Consider the following 19,786-nt stretch of genomic DNA (forward strand, 5'->3'; position numbering starts at 1 on the left):
TAAATAGTGGACCTGAATACCAGAAGAGTAGAAATAAAATAAACAACTGCATAGGAATACATGGAGATAATGTAATCAATAATAATGGTGTTAGATTAATAGATTTTATAACATCCAACAAACTGGGAGTGATGAATTCGTTCTCAAACACAAGGCCTGTCACAAAATATGGTTGTAAATCTGTTATAGATTACATAATAATAAACAAGAAAATAACAAACTACATTCTTGATGGTAGGGCTTACCATGGATGTGAACTGGAAATAGATCATCCAGTTATGTCAAAAATAAGATTCCCCTCCCCCTGAGCAAAGATACTAAAATCTCATAAAAGACAACTCAAACAAGAATAAATATTTCTCCTTGATTGCTTTTCAAAACAAAGAGTAAATAATAAATGCAGAGAAATGAAAATTGATGAAAGTATTGAAGAATAGTGGCAAAATTTAACTAAACTTCTCTTTATACTCTGCCACAATGAGATAGGTTAGAGAAGTTTACAACTTATCATTAACCATATTTAGCAATCACATGAGGTTGAGCCAGTCAACTGAAACACTTGTGCTACTGCACTCCTATGTTGACCACTCAACCATGTCAAGCCAATACCATTTAAAACAAATATAAATACTACTAAAATTTCTAAACAAAATGATTTAAATAAGTGACATAAATCCATAGTCAAAATATTATATGTACATTATAAAGAATAATGATTGCTATTATACACTTTACAAATGTAAATATATCATGGCTATATTATAAAAAAATAAGAAAAAAAACTGTGTTTAAATCATTTAGCATTCTAAAAATACTTTGTATACAAGTTATTCCACAAGCACCAACATATATTTATTCACAATTACTAATTTTAAGAAGAAATTCTTTATTCTTAAATCTAGTAATTAAAGTATTGCTTTTGATGCTATTCTTTATCCAATAAATAAAGAAAATTTATTTTGTATGCATTTTCTTAATTTTATGAAACTACCTGCTGAATAACTCATGTTATTTCAATATTAAATGCAGTTTTAGATTGTACATACCAAAGAGAAAGTATATGATGTATTTATACCCATTATATGACTTATGTTATAAATATTCCTCGTTTGGACATTAAAAACATCATTATATAATTATTACATGTACACTCTCACTAAAAGTGTGGAATCAAATTTCGTTTTTCTTAGTTTTAAAAGTTCTAATTAAAATAGGATTACCTTGTTTACCAATTTTTATTAAAATATATGAGAATATTCCAGAAAGGTATAGAAGGCTCCCAAATGTGGCAAAAAAACTAGGTGTTTCATTTAAAAGAGTACAAACTATTATTCAACGATTCAAGGAGACTGGCAGTTTAATGGACAAACCAAGATCAGAACGACCATGAATAACAATGGGAGCACAAGATAAGACCATAACAATGCAATCAATGACTTACTGCACCTGAAGTCCAAGCTGTTTCCGATAGGAACAGGGAAACTCCCATGTCTACAACCACTGTAAAACTTTGTCTTAAACAAGTGGGACTTCATAGTCATTTAGCAGTCCAAAAACTAAAAACCCTTAAGAAAACTAGAAAATTGAAAGAAAGTTGGCTTGGGCTAAGAGCCATCAACATTGGACAACTGAAGAGTGGAAAATGTACATTGAACGGATGAATCCAAATTTTAAATTTTTAGATACATTATTTATGTGAGATAATCAACTGAAATAAAAATGGTGACATGTTTAGTGCCTGCAGTCAAGCATGATGGTGATTCCATCATGGTCTGGGGTTGCTTGTTTTTATGGAATAGGCAACATCATCAGAATTGAAGGAATTTTTAAGAAAAGAAGGATATAAAAACTTTTTTGAACTTAATGCAATATCCACTGGACAAACTTTGTGGAAGAAATTTTATATTATAACAAGACAATGGCCCGAAGCATAGCTCTAAGTTGTGCATGGACTTTCTAGCAACTAAACAGGAGGGGGTATTGCAAATTATGGTGTGGCCACCCCAACTGCCTGACTTAAACCCAATGCAGTTTTTATGGGATCACTAGACTGTCAAATATGTGAAGTCTTACTATCTTTACAAAATTTATAGGAAAACTTGCAAATTGCTTGGAATAATGTTAGTCAAGACACAATTGTAAAATAAATTAATTGCAGAATGCCATGTCTGCAAAAGGCAGTGATAAAATCTAGTGGAGGATATTTTGATGAAAAATCAGGATAGGTGTTAATATTAATCATTTCAATATTTTTTTGCTATAAATTTTTCAATGCTTAGCATGTTTTTTTTTTTATATTAAACCTTACACTGTCATAACTACTTGAAAAAAAAAAAAAAAATTGTCATACACTTTGATTCCAAACTTTTGGGCAGGAGGGTATGTAGGACATGCAGTGTTCCTGGAATGATTTTATAATTTGAAAGTAAGTGAATGTGCACACTTTAGACATTTCCTTCAAAGTAGCATCTTGAGCAACAACACAATCCAGGAAATCATTTGGTGCTATCAACTTTAGTGTTTTTATTAAAGCACCAACAGCTTTTACTTAGTTGTGTGCTACTTGCTGTATCACTGTATGCATTACAGATGAACACTTTACTAGCATACGAAATTTAATACCGGTATACTTAGTATTAATTAGTAAAATATTAGTGATTAAGCAAATCACTAATATTTTACTGTTACCACACACAAAAACCAGAATGTAGTGTCACTTTAGCACTTGAACATTAAGTGCAACTCCAAGCCACTTCCTCAACTTCTAAATGTATCAAAACCTTGCATACTACTTCCACATGAATGTATTGAGCACATGGTATGTTTTGCATTCGCCAGTCTCTGTGAGATTTATTGTGCTATATTGCCAAGAAGTATACTAACATACCTTAAAAAAAATCAGCATTAAAATACTGGAATTTTGTAATTATACTCTTCCAGTATTAAAATACAAGTTGACAAACTATTTCTGATTAGTTAAAATATAGTCTGAAACTACTCCAGTACCGAATTACTTAAAAGATTAGGATTTCAATCAAAAATTTATCTAACTATTTTTGTGAGAAGATTACAATTTAAAGTCATATTAACTTGCTAGTGAGTGCATTAATTTCAGTAATTGAGTAAATTGAGTAGGTTTTTTTTTTAGTAGAGCATTAAATTTTTTAAGTATTTATAGCATGGTCATTTATGAATATTTCTGCTTAACATTTTCTTGGCGAGTGCTGAATCACAGTCGATGGTTCGACTGTTGATGATCCTGCTCAGATAGCAAACAAACTGAATGAGTATTTTGCATCTACATTCACACATGAGGAATTATTAAGGTTTGAAAATGGCAGAAGGTTATCAAATTGTAGCAGGATACTTAATGATTTTGTAATAACTGAGAGCAAAGTGGAGGAGAAATTGTTGAAGTTAAACATAAGAAAAGCACCTGGGGTGGATGGGATCTATCCAGTTATATTAAAGGAGGCGGCAAAGCAACTAAGCATACCCTTAGCCATAATTATGAAAGCATCCTTGGACTCAGGGGAGGTTCCCACGGACTGGAGATATGCAAATGTATCCCCAATTCACAAAGGGGGATCGAAGGGTGACACGAGTAATTACAGACCAGTTAGTTTAACTTCTGTTCCAGGTAAAATAATGGAGTCACTGGTTAAAGATGCATTGCAGGATCATCTAGACAAGACTGCAGCAATAATTCAGACACAGCATGGGTTTGTTAAGGGAAAGTCTTGCCTGACAAATTTGATAGGATATTATGATGTGGTTACAAAGGAACTGGATTCAAAAAATAATTTTGATATCATATATTTGGATTTCAGGAAAGCTTTTGACACTGTTGCGCATGGAAGACTATTGTACAAATTGGAGCAGAATGGTATTAAGGGTAAGTTGCTACAATGGATAAAAGGAGGGTTAAGTGGGAGAAGACAGAGGGTGGTAATCAATGGGTGCTGCTCTTCGTGGACTATGTTATTAGTGGAGACCGACAGGGTTCAGTGTTGGGTCAACTGCTGTTTTGTATATTTATAAATGATATTGATGAAGGTATATCAGGCTTAATGTCGAAGTTTGCAGATGATACAAAGGTTAGCAGGGTTGTTAATGACAGCAATGGCAGTGTGCTATTGCAACAGGATCTAGATAATTTGGGCAGATGGGCTAAGAAGTGGCAACTGAAGTTTAACCTTGACAAATGCAAGGTACTGCATATGGGTAGAAGTAACCCCAGAGAAACGTACCAACAGTGTGGTACTACACTTAAGGTGGTAGAAAATGAAAAAGACCTGGGAGTAATTGTGCAGTCATATATGAAATTTTCTGAGCAATGCAGACAGGCTTCCAGGGCAGGTCATGGGGTTTTTTCAATGATATATAGGAATTTTGCTAGCAGGGAAAAGGAGGTGATTGTCCCTCTGTATAAGGCAATGGTCAGGTCAAGCCTTGAGTACTGTGTACAAGTCTGGAGGCCTCATTTTAGGAAGGATGTAGATTTGCTTGAACATGTACAGAGAAGGGCAACAAGATTGGTGAGGGGAATGAAGGGATCCTCTTACCAAGAGAGGCTTAAGTTCTGCAAATTGCAGTGGCTGGAGACTAGGCACCTGCTAGGTGATCTGATTGAGGCATATAAGGCCTAGAATGGGTTGAGCACGCTGAAGTCTGATGGGATCCTTCCACTTGTTCAGATTACGAACCTAAGGAGGCATAAATTCAAATTAAGAAAGGCCAGATGTAGAATAGATGTGCGGAAATTTGCCTTTAGCCAGCGGGTGGTTAACTGCTGGAACAAACTTCCACCTGTCGTTGTGGAAGTTTATAGGTTAAATAAATTTAAGGAGGAACTGGACAGGCAATTTGAAGGGAATGGTGTGATTTTTTTTTTTTTGGCCGATGCTGCATAAGCTCATACACTTGCTTTCTTGCATCATATGCCACTACTACTACTACTACTACTCTAAACATAAAATTTATTGATAATAACATGTTATTTGGGTGTGTAAAGAACATGATTTTTGCACGCTAAACTCAGAAGTTTAAAACATGATCATTGATTGTGAAATTGAAATACCACACATTTAAAACAATTTATTCTGCCAATAACATTAAAAGTGTTAAAAATAAGATATGTAAGATAAAGTTTACTGAGAGAAGTTGTGGGCAAATTGACAGGAGAGAGAGAGAGAGAGAAAAGCTGTGGCAGTTTGATTTGATTTGTGCTCTAATGACAGAAGTGGGGATGGGAGCGAGTTTGAGGGCCCAATTTGACTGTCCTCTTTCAAATAGTCACGGAATTTAACTCTGCATCAAGCAGAAAAAAAATTATACATGCAAATGCAATACTGCACTGTATATAATGCTCATATTTTGGGGAAAATAGCAAGAAATAGTTAAAATAGTGCATTTTAAAATTTTATTTTTTACTCTGACACTATATTGGACAATAAGAACAAACAACATTTAGCACTTAAATAAAAAAAAAATTCTCAACTACCTTTCTTCTTGCATCACTGAGTGAAATAAACAGACACTAAAACCAAAATTATATGAGAAAATTAATAATTAACTAGTGCCACAGTTAATTATGGAAAGGTGGGTGTGTGCAGCTAAAGGATGGCTAAAAAAGTTCACACCTTCACCATAATTGTTTTTGGCAGCAAATTAATTAATGTCACAATTAATTCAATTGGCTATGCACTGTCTGTTTGTGGAAATATATGGGCTTGATAAATTTCATAATGTGCATATTTTCACCTGCATATGTGATCACAGGACCACAGCTGGCCAGCTGTAATCAATCATGCAGATCAGAATTGAAGAAAATATTGGGCACATATTAAAATTCATGCTGACATAGTTCTAACAGATATCTTAATATTTAGATTTAAGGTGGACTGTGACCAGGATGCAACAGTGTGCTTGTTGCAATGTGTTAAGAGGTTTTGGGGAATGATTCCAATGTGGAAACAATACTCCATGGTAGAGCAGAACTGTAGTCTGTATAGAAGTAGCAGCTTATAAAAAAAAAGTAACACTGAGATAAAAAGAGAGAGTTTTTTGGATGTAGAGGAAACAATATTTGTGATATGCTTATGCCAAGAAAAGTTAGAAGTCAGGGTTATCCCAGTACAATACGATCTTATATAGTTGAAGATGAGCTACAGAAACTTTTTTTTTTTTGCGAGAAGGAACACTTCTATGGGCATTGTTCTTCTGAACTGACACTGAAGATCATATTGTACTGGAGTACAATATGATCTTCTATGCCATCGATTTACTGTCCAACTTCACATTTATCCCTTCCTCATTTATCCCTTCAACTTCTGTTTTCTGGAACAACCTTCCTTCACATGTATTTTCTGAAAATTAAAATCAACAGAAATTCAAGTCTAATGTCAACCATAAATCCAAACATGGTACTAAGTACTATAAGTTCTAAAACCTTTCATGTTTGGGGTTTTCATTTAAAAAAAAAAAAAAAAAAACCAGGAGTGAATTTTAGTAGGGCAGAAATTAACAAAATTTTCTTTTTTCCTCACTTGAGAATCACCTAGAGATAAGCATTTGGGGAACTGATGGTGAATATTCGGGAACATGTAGCTGTTTGGCATGAACAGAGTAGCATTTATCATAACATTTGTAAAACTAGAAAGTGGAATGTAGTGTACTAATCTAAGGATAGTATGAACCAGAGCTATAATGCTCAATACGTTCTACATTGATAAACTAAGGATAGGATTTCCAGCCAATAAGAGATAATTAATATAATTTAAAAGAAAAAAAAAAAAAACTATAAATATATATATAGTGTGTTAGTTGTCTGACGGCACCAGGGAGTGAGTAACAGAAGAAAAATCTTGGGAATTTAAGCATTAGTTTATGAATTAGTTGAGACCCTTCATGCTGAGAAGAGGGTGTGAAAGTGAGGCTGAGCTATATGAAATCAGTGATGTAACTACAGATGATTGTTTATTATACAAAATTTTTAGCATAAAAGGCAAGGCTCCCAGAGTTGATGGCATAAACCCTGTAGTGTTGAGAGAGAGTTCAAAGGAGTGTATTAGCCAGTGAGCTTAATTACGAGGGCATCTTTGGATTAAAGAAGTGCCAACGTATTGCCAATACATAAAAGCAGTTCTAAGAGTGAAGTTAGTAACTACAGGCTGGTTAGTCTGACTTCAGTAGTAGGAAAAATCTTAAGAGGCAATGATTAAGAGTGAAATCCAGGGACATTTAGATAGATATGGCATTCTGAAGGACACAAGACATGGCTTTGTTAAGAGAAAAATCATGTTTAACTTAACAGGCTATTTTGACACAGTCCCTCATGAGCTGGATTTAGAGAACAATTTCAACATAGTTTATTTGGATTTTAGCAAAGCATTTGACCCTGTCCCTCATGAGAGGTTACTGTATAAGCTTGAACAGCTTGGGATTACTGGCAAGATTCTAAGCAGATTGCTAGGTGGCTGCAGGGCATAAGGCAGAGTGTTGTGATTAATGCATATTTTTTGGATTGGTAATGTCAGGAGTGGGGCCCTCAAGGATTGGTTCTTGGAGCACTGTTGTTTCTCATTTTCATAAATGCATCGATGAATGAATAAAAAGCATGATGTCAAAATTTGCAAATAATGTAATGATTGGCAGAGTTGTTAATGATCAATGCCGAGCAGCACTCTTTCAGGATGACGTGAACAGATTTCAAAGATGGCCAGAGAAGTGGAAGCTACGTTTCAATGCTGCTAAATGCAAGGTCTTATACTTGGGGAATAGCAACACACAAATAAATTATACACTTGGTGCGGGTGAATTAAAAATATGAAGTTTTCTGAACAGTGTAAACAGGCAGCCAGGAAAGCTCATGATGTCCTATCAATGATTTATCGAATGTTATCCTGTAGAGATAGGGAGGTCATAATCCCACTGTATAAGGCAATTGTAAGACCACATTTGGAATACTGTGTTCAAGTATGGAGACTTCATCTGAAAAAAAGACATTGAGCTTCTTGAAAGGTTCCAAAGATGGACAACTCGAATGACCATACGAAGAAAGACTGATTATGTGGGCTACAGAGCTAGGCAAACTGGCACCTCAGAGGTGACCTGATTGAGGTTTATAAGGCTGAGAGGGATTAGTAAAATAAATGAAGGTGGAATTCCCACTGTTCTAAACAATTCCAGAACTAGGGGTCATAAATTCAAATTATAGGGCTTGATGTTTAGATTAGATTGTAGGGAGTTTTCTTTTAGCTAATGAGTCACTGATAGCTGGAACAAGTTTCCCCCCGCAGGTAGTTGAGCCTGACAGTTTGAATAAATTCAAAGGTCTACTGGATAGTTACCTGTGACAGAAGGGAAGCATTTTCTTATCTACTTGGATTTTTTTTTTTTTTGTTGTTTTTTTTGCCAGTGCAGCAAAACCTGTGGTATTCTAACAAATACTATAAGTTAGAAGACAGAGAAAATAGTATTCTAACAAATACTATAAGTTAGAAGACACAGAGCCAACTATCATCATGCATGGTGAATGGTCAGAGAACACTGGCTACTCAACTGTAAAAATCAAGATAGACCAACAGATGGTAGCCTCCTTAAATGTCATTTATGCCAAGCATGAACTAAAAGCATTAAAAAATGTTGAGAGCAGTTACTTTAGTAGCTCCAAAATTTTAATGAAATTTGTCCACAGAAGGCTAATATAAGCCAAGACATTACCAATGGATCAACACTATTGAATCCATATTGGCAATCTTTAATCAGACGCAAAGTTCCAAGATAGTGTAACAGTTGATGGTTGGAGGTAAAAAACTTGAGGTAAGTGCATTAGGATGTAATTTGAAGGGAAAGATTTGTCACCTTTTTATGAATTGGCAGGATCAAGTTGGAAGGAAAACACTAATACAATAAGAGTGTGCCTTATTATTTATGACCTTTTCTGAATATATAAAATAGTGTATTTGTGTATGGCAATATATATACTGTATTTTCCAGGCAAAAAGATGCATTATATCATAAGACACACCCACATTTCAGAAGGCAAATTTTAGGAAAAACTAGTTTATTGCATATATTTGAAACATGGATTCACAGAGCTTACTGAACAAAATTTCAGTGTAGAATAACTTTAATTTGTTACCGAATGCAAGAAATTCATTATTGCTATCATTAGTAATATTAAGATCTGAACTTTCATTTTCTTCGAAGAGCCTATCATTTTCAGTTCCATCAAGGACATTGCTGATTCACATTTATCAACAGACTTGTAAACTCTCTGTTTCACTAATTCCCACGAATTTTTCACTCATTTGCATACCTGCTATGGTTCGCTGTTTCATTCATCCTGTTGAATCATGATATGATGCCTCCATCCATTTGGTCTGCTCTTCGTTCACATATACCATAAAGGATTTGTTAACTGTGATGTCCAATGGCCACAGATAGCTAAAGCCTCCTAGACCTACAGTTAATTGCATGTTTAATTCTGCAACTGCCCTGTTTCCTCCATTACATGATCTGAACTTGTCAGAAGCTAAGGGTTATCATTTTCAAAAGGACAACTGTTCTTTTTAACCATACTTCCTCTAACAGATAAAAACATTCAGTGCATGCAAGTAATATATCTTCAGACTATAAGATGCAGGGGAATTTTGGGAAATATTTTTCGGGTAAAAAAAAAAAAAAGTGCACCTTATGATCTGGAAAATATGATGCGTATATAAAAACACACAAATCGTTATGTGAAGTACTTTATACCCAAAAATTAGCTTACAAATGCAATTTAGTTTCTTCTGTTTAATGATGCAATATTTCATTTAGTTTCTTCTGTTCAATGATGAAATATTTCATTTAGTTTATTCTGTTCAATGATGCAATAAGCATTCTATAAATAAAATATATTCATAATGTTCACTATCTAAGAAATAATTTTCACAACCCAACTTGGGGGGTAGAAATAATGCTTATGACCACCTATGGTCAAAATTCCATTTCAAGCTGATGCTGATCCATAGACTATCACTTAAAGACCAATCATCTTCAAGATGTTCATACAGCTCTGGTAACATCAACCAAAGTAGTACTTTTAATTTGATGACTTTTGTATGACACTGGATCACAAATTAATTTTGATTGATATGATGTTGAACCTGATTCTAACGCCAAAAAATTACACATGTCAATCATTTAGTGATAGATATTTAAATTAACTAGCAATAATAAGTATATTTAATAAATAGTACTTTGAATAAAATGTCCAAAGATAATCAAGGCTAAATATATAAATACTAAAATTTAGCTAGTATACTATTAGTTTTTAAATAACTAAACTAAATGTTTTTATCAGAATATATACACTTTTCAGATAAACATTTCATAACTAAATTTCTGAGCACTCACAACCACAAACTTTTCTTATTCAGGACACCATATGAATGTCAATGCATGTATAGTACAACAATGCACTTTTTATAAACACAATAAAGTAATGTTTTTTCAAAAAAAAAAAATCAGATCTAACTATCAATTCAATTATGGGTTAATAATAAGCTTAATTCTAAGTTACTATCCTCCATTTCTGTTGATCACTGGATCTAACACTTTATCTAGTTATATTTATCACCAAAGACTATTTCAGTAATATTTATTTATATTACTCTTTCTATTACTATGCATATATTCCAATGCCCTATCCTCATTTTTATTTTCTGTAAAAATAGGTGTAAGTATACACACACACAAAAAAAAAGAAAAAACATGGTTTGTTAACCTGATCACATATCCACATTAACAGGTAATGCTTATTTCTTATTTTATGCTAGTTTTACTTTTTTCTTTACATAATACATAGTGTCTGTTTATTTTCCAAACAACTTCTGAATGAGCACAGAAATGAGTGCTTCTGTTTCACTTTCATTAATGATTGTTTTTTTTTTTTTGTTTTTGACTAGCTTATCTATAAATTTCTTTGTCACAGTTCTAATATATTTCTTTGGCTATCACTCTAATAATTCTCCTTTCCTATGTACTGCCCAGTTTATCTTTCCCTACAGCCTGCATGCTATTTATGCTATTTAGCAGTGTTTCCACCTACATCCTATTTAATGGTTCACAAACTAATCCTTCACTCGTTCAATTTTCAGTACATATCAGAACATGCCAACTATTAGCCACTTTATGAATTATTAATTCTGTATATTATCTTTTTCTTTCCTTGCATTATAAAAATACAACTATAAAGTGGCATGAAATTCTTATTACATATGTGCTGTTATATGCATAATACATCTGGATATATGCAAATAGTTTAAAAATTTTCCCTTTTATAAATATAGTTTTTCATTCATGTAAGATAATATACCCATATAACTTAATGACCAAAACTCAAATTTATCAAATATAAGCATTTTGATTAGCTGAGGATGCTTATGTCTGGCTACTATAATAACAGTCAAAATTACATAATTGTAAACTTACCAAATCCAAATTTCACTTCTTTGCAAAACACATTCAAATTTGGCTGTCTGGACATTAAAGCAATCAGAGAGGAAAGGAGATGTAAGGAAAAGTAAGTTGATTTTGTGATGATATGAATATGATGATATTTGAATAAAATCAAGGCAAAATCTTTACCAAAAATCAATATTAAGTTAGATCTTACACCTTGACATTCTTCACATGAAGAACATCAAGATGTAGGGATAGGAACAATATATTCTTATCTTTACATGTGAAATTTAGTATAGTATTTAATAAAGATTATTTTAATAATTTTTAGGAAAACATCAGTAGACAATAGAAAATTCAAGGAAATAACAGCATTAAAGTAAATGTTATTCTTTATAAAATTATGAACAATATATTACAAAAAACAGTTACCTCAAAGATTTATGTTAAATCATACTTAAATACTATTTAAAAAAAAATTGAATAAGTAATTCACATCTTAAAATATGAATTACTAACAGCTAAATAACCTAAAAAAATAGTTTTTTTAAAGGAATTCCAAATGAAATGCTTAGCAGTGAAAGAATTCTGATGATATGAAAAATACAGTGGAAGACTGTCCAGGCACTTCAAACTAATAGATGAAATTTAGCCTCTAAGTATTAAGTGCAATTAAAAGTCATACTGCATAAGTTCATTTTACTCTTCTTCTTCATCTTCGCCTTCTGTTTTTGGTGTCCTGATAAGCCGTCTTGCACCTCTGTGTCCAGGACCTTTAGGTTTGGCAAACTTTTGCTTAAAGATACTAATTTTTGGATGAAGCTCATTTAATAGAAATTCCTCTGTTAGCTCTGATGGATCATCAATTTCAATCTATAAAAATAAGGAAAACTAAGTGGATTAGATATTTTGGGTATAGAACTAAAAAAAAAAAAAAAAACACTACACACACACACATATATATATATATATATATATATATATATATATAAATAATTCTAGTTTTGGAAAAACATCTACTCATTCAAAACCCATATAAACAAAAAGAAAAGAGGTTATTGAAATAAAGTGTAAGATAATGAGAGTCAAAAATTTTGCTAAGTAGTTAAGAAAAACAACTGGTCAATTGCTAACTAATAATTTGGAATTTTTCTTATAAATAGGTATTACATGGATGGCTTTTAAACAAGGATAAATTCCATTAGTGGTCTTACTGTAATACCAACAAGGCTCAAACTATACAATGCCCACCATGGCCACCAGAGGCAATGTAAAATTTCTGTTTAGTCTTTGGGATGGACAGGGGGTTACAGGAATTTTACAAGACAGAGACTATAAGCATATTACCATGTGTGTGTGTGTGTGTGTGTGTGTGTGTGTGTGGTATCATGTAGATCTGAACATTCAGCGTGTTTAACTGTATTTTCATTCAGACGAACTGACTAGTCATACCTTTGACTAAGTTAAAAGAAAAATGAATCAAATGGGGGACAAGCAAAGAGATTTGCAGAATACTTAAAAAACCCCCCATCAGATTTCTTACTTTGTTCCTTATTTACAGAAATAAGGAAAAATATGCCATATCTCAGCTGGAAATATATGATGCCCTATCTATATAAGTTGCTGTATTTATAAACCTACTTCAACAATCAAACTGAAATTTTGTAGATTTAATTTCAGATCTGATGGTCATGGTGCATTAAATTACTGTCCTCTTAAACAGGGTTGTTTTGCACAGAAAATAATTAAATCTTAAAAATATGAACTGAAAATTAATTAAAGACAAGAACATGGTTATAGCTTTAAAACTATTGTAGAAAATAACACTATTATACCACATACTAATACAGTAAATGAGCAATTTGGCAAAGTGCAAATTTTGTTGTGTACCAAGTAACCTTAACAATTAAAATAGAATAAAATAATGTAATCACAGAATTAAATTAAAACAAGCAAATTTTAATGATGATGCCCACCTCTAGCAGAGAAAATCTGTAACTCCCCAACTAAGGAAATGCACCCTTACACCGACCCACCAAAAGGAGAAATATCAACACCCACAATAAATGAAATTAACACAAAACAAGGAAGAATGAATGAAATAAAATAAGGTCAAGTGGGTGTTGTATTAAAAAGTTTTTTTTTATTTAATTCTATGATTAACTTATTTTATTGTAACTGTTAAGGTAATTTGGTATACAAATGGCAACAAAATTTGCTTTGTCAAGTATAACCTTAATTGAGATATAATAGCATTCTTCTCAATAATGAAAAGTGAGTTATGTATAAGTATTAATATATTTTAAGAAATCAAAACTATACATATATACATAATGTAGACTTTTTCTTCTTTTACTTCTGTCCTTCCCCCTCACCTTATGGCCCTGGTGAGATGTTATTATTATTATTTTTTTTTTTTTTTTCTAGTCAGTGCAGAAAAAGCTATTGGCTTCCTTACACTATATGATTATTACTAAACATTAGTGTATATCACTTAACCAGACCTATGAAATAACGTATATATGAAATAGCATTCATAGGTCTTTTTAAGGAATATAAAGTAATATGTTTATTAATATTAGTAGTGGCAAATGATGCAAGGAAGCAAGCTTATATATCAGCCAAAAAAATAAAATAAAATAATCTGTCCATTAACATTAATAATTTGTCTAATTATTCCATAAATTCCAGTCAGATGTAGTCAGATTCCAGTCAATTAAAGACAAGAACATGGTTATATCTTTAAAACTATTGTAGAAAATAACACTATTATACCATACTAATACAGTAAATGAGCAATTTGGCAAAGTGCAAATTTTGTTGTGTACCAAGTAACCTTAACAATTAAAATAGAATAAAATAATGTAATCACAGAACTAAATTAAAACAAGCAAATTTTAATAATGACACCCACCTCTAGCAGAGAAAATTCCAGCAATTAATTACTGCACTCTCTGGTTGAAAGAAAATTTTTACACGTCTATCCTGCAGTTATCCTTTTTCAAATTAAGTTTATGTCCCTTTATGTGTATTGCCCAAGAAAGAGGAAGGATACCATCAGCATTAAGCTCCCTTGATCCATTTAAAGCTTTTAATACTTCAATCAGGTCTCCTTGCAGTTGCCTAGTTTCCAAGCACTGCAATTTGCAGGACTGAAGTCTGGTGGTGAGAGTATCCCTTTTGTGTCTTTTATCACTTGTCCTAGCAGCCTGTCTGCACTGCTTGGAGAACTTCTTGTTGGATGGTACCATTACCCAGAGGTCTCTTTCATTCTTTATCACCCTGTGTGTGGTACCACCCAAATGACATGTTATTCTGGGATTGTTGCTGCCATACATAGTACCATCCATTTATCAATGTTAAACCTCAATTAACACTTCTCGGTACATCTGCATATATTTCCTAGAAAATATATGCAGTGATAACATTCACTGATTCTTGTCATTAACCAGTCTGCCAACCTTTATACCATCCAGTATGCCTTCATCAATATCATTACTAAATACTGAAAATAGTAATGCACCAAGCATTAAACCCTGAGGGACTCCACAAATAATATTAATGACGAGCAGTGCCCACTGATAACCATCCTTTGTCTTCTGCCACTCAACCATCCTTTTATTATAGTAGTAATTTGCCTTCAATGCCACACTGCTGAAATAAGTATGGCAGTCTTTTCATGTGAAACAGTGTCAAAAGCTTTACTGAGATCTGGGTATATGATATCAAAATTAATTTTTGCATCCAGTTCCTTTACTACTGCATTATAGTAACTAACCGAATTGGTCACACAACATCTCCCCTTAAGAAAACTATATTATAAATTCCATATAACTCATTCCTATCAAAATGATCCTGTAATATGATATGACCAACTCAATTATTTCTGGAACAGAAGTGACACTTACAGGTCTATAATTATTTGATTTGCCCTATAATCCTCTTTTTGAATAGGAGAGCCATTTGCACATTTTCAATATATAGGGATACCCCCTGAATCCAAGGATGCTCTCATAATTATGGCCAAAGGCCTGCTTACCTCTTTTGCTGCTGCTTTTAATATAACTGGACAGAACCCATCTGCATCAGGTGCTTTGTTTACATTCTGTTTCAACAATTTCTCTTCCACTTTCTTCTCAGTTATCAAGTACTGCAATTTTGTTGTGCAGTACTTGATAACTTGTTTGTACTGCAATCAATTACTCCCAGTTTTAACTTCACTTACTTCTGGTATTCTCACCTTAAAAACTTCATGGGTGAATGAAGAGGCAAAATATCATACAGTTAGCATTAGTATTGGCAAATGATGCTCCCAGTCTAGAGCTCAGCAAGTTTATACAGCATCAGCCAAGAAAAGGAAACACTTCCCACATCACCTGTCCAATAGTTTGTTCAGTTCTTCCTTGAATTTATTCAAACTATCCACTTCCAATAACAGTAGATGGAAGTTTGTTCCAACAATCAACTATCTCAACTACCCACTGCTGAAGGCAAATTTCTGCACATCTATTGAGCAGCCATCCTTCCTCAATTTAAGTTTATGCTTGCACATATGTATAATCTGAGCAAGTGGAAGAACACCATGAATTCTGAGCTTACTTAATGCCACTAAAAGTCTTAAACACCTCAATCAGATTTCCTCACAGATGCCTAGTCTCCAGATGGTACAATTTTCAGAACTGAAGCCTTTTTTGGTAAAGGGTATCCTTTTGTTGCCCTCACCAATCCCACTGCCCTTCTCTGCACTTGCTTGACAGATCCACATTCTACCTAAAATGAGGCCCCCCAGACCTGTATTATGTATTCAAGATGTGGCTTAACCATTGCCTTTTTTTTTTTAATGGAAACCCCAAACACGAGAGGTATCAAAGCCTATAGTACTTAGTACCGTGCTTGGCCTGGAGGTTGAGAAGATGAAAGAAGATATTCGTTGACATTAGACTTGAACTTCTGTAGACTGTAATTTTCAGGAAATACGTATGAAGGAAGTTTGTTCCAGAAAACGGCAGTTGAATGAATAAACAAGGAAGATGAAAAGTTGATTCTGCGAGTTTGAAGTTGGACAGTAAATGGATGTTAGCTGCATGTGTTCAGACTGTTTTGAAAGAGAGAGCAGGAATTATAGAAGCCAATTCAGAATAACAGTGCACATGGAAGTATCTGTAGAAAAGGCATGCAGCAGAAACAGTACGTCTATGAGACAGCGAGTGGAGAGACTCTGTTAGAGATGAGTCATTAATTAACCTAACTGCCCTCTTTTGAATGGAATCTAGAAGCCAGTGTACAGTGGGATAATCACTCCTTATCCCTGCTAGCAAAATTCCTGTATATCACGAACAAAACCCCATTAGCTATCATGGTAGCCTGTATGCACTGCTCAAAGAATTTCCTATGTGACTGCACAACTACCTACAGGTCCTTTTTGTGTTTCACTACCTCGAGTTTAGTACCACACAGTTGGTATGTCAATCTGGGATTACTGCTACCCATGTGCAATACCTTGCATTTGTCAATGTTAAACTTCAATTGCCATTTCTCAGCCCATCTGCCTAATTTTTCTAGATCTTGTTGCAGCAGCAGCATACCATCACTACTGTCATTAACTACCCCGCCAACCTTTGTATCATCTGCAAACTTGGACGTTACCTCGGGGGCTCACATCTGGTGAGTATGGGCTTGGCAAACCCAGGGTCCTGAGCTGGATATCATCATCCTTCTCTTTCTTGGTGATGCCTTCTACCTCTCTCTCTCTCTCTCTCTCTCTCTCTCTCTCTCTCTCTCTCTCTCTCTCTCTCTCTCTCTCTCTCTCTCTCTCTCTCTCTCTCTCTCACACACACACACACACACACACACACACACACGGTAACGCAGGAATTTTTTTTTTTGGCTGGTGCAGCATAAGCCTCAGGCTTCCTTGTACCATATGGCTAATAATAATAATAATAATAATAATAATAATAATAATAATAATAATGTACCTTCATCAATATCACTGATAAATACAGAAAACAACAACAGGCCTAACACTGAACCCTGGGGGCTGGGGAACTCCACTAATAATATTAGTCCACAAAGAGTACTTACTGTCCATTGATAACTACTCTGTCTTTCTTCCACTCAACCATCCCTTTATTCATAGCAGTAACTTGCCCTTAATGCCATAATACTCCAATTTGTATGTCCAACACTATCAAAAACTTTTGTGAAATCCTATATGATATCAAAATTATTTTTTTTCACCCAGTTCCTTTGTCATTTTACTACAGTAGCCAACCAAATTTGCCAAAAAAGATTGCTCCTTTAACAAATCCATGCTGTGACTGCAGCATAACTGCACTCCTGTCTAAATGGTCCTGCATTACTTCTTTAACCAGTGATTATATTGTTTTCCTTGGAACAAAAGTTAAGCTAATGTGTCTGTAATTGCTCACGTCATCTTCTGATTCCCTTTGTGAAATATGTATATAATTGCATATTTCCAGTCCACCAGGATGTAGGATACCTGCATACAAGGATACCCTCATAACTATAGCTAAAGATTTGCTTACCCCTTTGCTACCTCCAACCATTAAAACAAGAATCAAGAATTTCCTTCTTTACTAAGCAGGCATTTTAGTAATAACGTTGAAAGAAATAAAATTTACATCTATTAATTATGAGAGAAACAAAAACAAAGAATTCAGTGATTGTGATAATTTAATAATTTATAAATTAAAACAATAATAACTAAAGTTCTTACCTTTTTTGATATATCAATACCAATTTTGTTCTCTATTGAAGTTAATAATGGGCTTTTACAGCTTGAATATAACATCCTTTCCTTAATGGAACAGTTACATCCAGGAATAGAATAAATAAAAACTATAATTAAAAAAAAAAAAAAAAAAAAAAAAAAAAAAGAGTGAAATTAATAAACATCTCTGTTCAAATTTTCAGATCTGCAACTGAATTCTATTCTATTCAAATTATTATCTGCAATATATTTATATCACAACCCTACACTGCTAATATAGCATCTGACAGACTCCACTATTTTAATATTTTTTTATTATTTAAAAATTTTTTTTTTATTTATAAATGAAATCAAATTTTGATGGAGAAATGTGTATTTCCCCATCAAAATTCTCTAAATGATTATGCAGCATTTTCTGTTTTCATTTCAATATATGGAAATATGGATGAGAAATCAAATTTTTGTCTGGCATTTAACAGACCAGGCAAGCAAGTGTCATTTTAGATTCTACTCTACTTCAATTATAATATGACATCTGCAAGGTACTAACAAGAACTGTCTAACTTTGCCTCAGCATTTTGGTTTTGCTGGCTGCAAATAACTGAAAAAAAAAAAATCACAGCTGGCAAAATTTATAGTTTTGCCACTGCCCATACTGCACCATTGTGTATTATGTCTACAAATTATAAGTGTGTATTCACAGACATGTTGTGTGGACTGAAAAATCTGGAATAATTAATGGGGAACCCTATCCCTCTGTCTGACATGGATTTAATTACAACCCTGACTGAAGAAACCTTTAAAAATTCCTCTAGTCCTCAATAGGAATCAAACAAAGACCGAAATGAGTGACAAGTGGCTCAACCACTATACTGTCATGGAGAATTCTGGGCATATGTAAACTGCAGTTTATTAAGCATGCTGGATGAGTATTCATATTTTTATGAATAGTCATCCAGCATATGTAATAAACTGTAGTTTACATATGATGTCCAGGGCTCTTCATTTCAGATAGCGGTTGGGTATACAAATATTAATTTTCAATTCAAAGAACCCAGTAATTATTGATGGTAACAAAGGAATTCAAATTATCTTGCACTTCTCATTAATGCCACTATGTACAAATTCATTCATACATACACAAACATTCATTCATATATATATATGAAGGGTGTTCAAAAAAGATTTGTATATTCATCCAGAAGTAGTTGTGATAGAAGGTTGAAACAAACACCACATATTACACTTTGTCAACATAGTCATCAGACAAAATGAAACATTTTTGCCACCTCTCAATACACTTCCACAGGCCAGTTTTGCAGAGGCCATTTGATTGTTCTTCAAACCATGATTCGGCAGCTGAAATCACACTATTATTAACAGCAAAGTGTTTTCCCACAGGAAAAAAAGGAGTAAGAAATCTGAGGGCCAGGGGGAATAAGCAGGATGTGGCAATATTTCAAATCTACATTCATGGCCACACCTCACTGCAACATGCAAGGAATGCACAGGGACATTATTGTGGAACAGGCGCACACCTTTTGACAGCTTTTCCCATAGGCTTGATGTAGCCGAGTGGTCAGCATCGCGAGTGCAGTAGCA

The 19,786-nt window shown here is 33.6% G+C and overlaps 1 protein-coding gene across 1 annotated transcript in view; it reads right to left on the reverse strand.

Annotated features, from left to right (window-relative positions):
- Nucleotides 1-12,150: 12,150 nt before the first annotated feature.
- LOC150090080 (twinfilin-2-like) overlaps nucleotides 12,151-19,786 on the reverse strand; it is a 49,563-nt gene continuing 41,927 nt past the window's right edge. The window contains exons 9-10 of the mRNA XM_090390167.1: nucleotides 18,191-18,312; nucleotides 12,151-12,324 (exon numbers count right to left, since the gene is read on the reverse strand). Of these exons, the coding sequence (XP_090246293.1) occupies nucleotides 12,151-12,324; nucleotides 18,191-18,312 (296 nt within the window). The remainder of the gene's footprint in view (nucleotides 12,325-18,190; nucleotides 18,313-19,786) is intronic.

Source organism: Mastigoproctus giganteus, chromosome 2, assembly GCF_048544385.1.
Source record: "Mastigoproctus giganteus isolate SK-2022 chromosome 2, ASM4854438v1, whole genome shotgun sequence".
NCBI classification, from domain to species: domain Eukaryota; kingdom Metazoa; phylum Arthropoda; class Arachnida; order Uropygi; family Thelyphonidae; genus Mastigoproctus; species Mastigoproctus giganteus.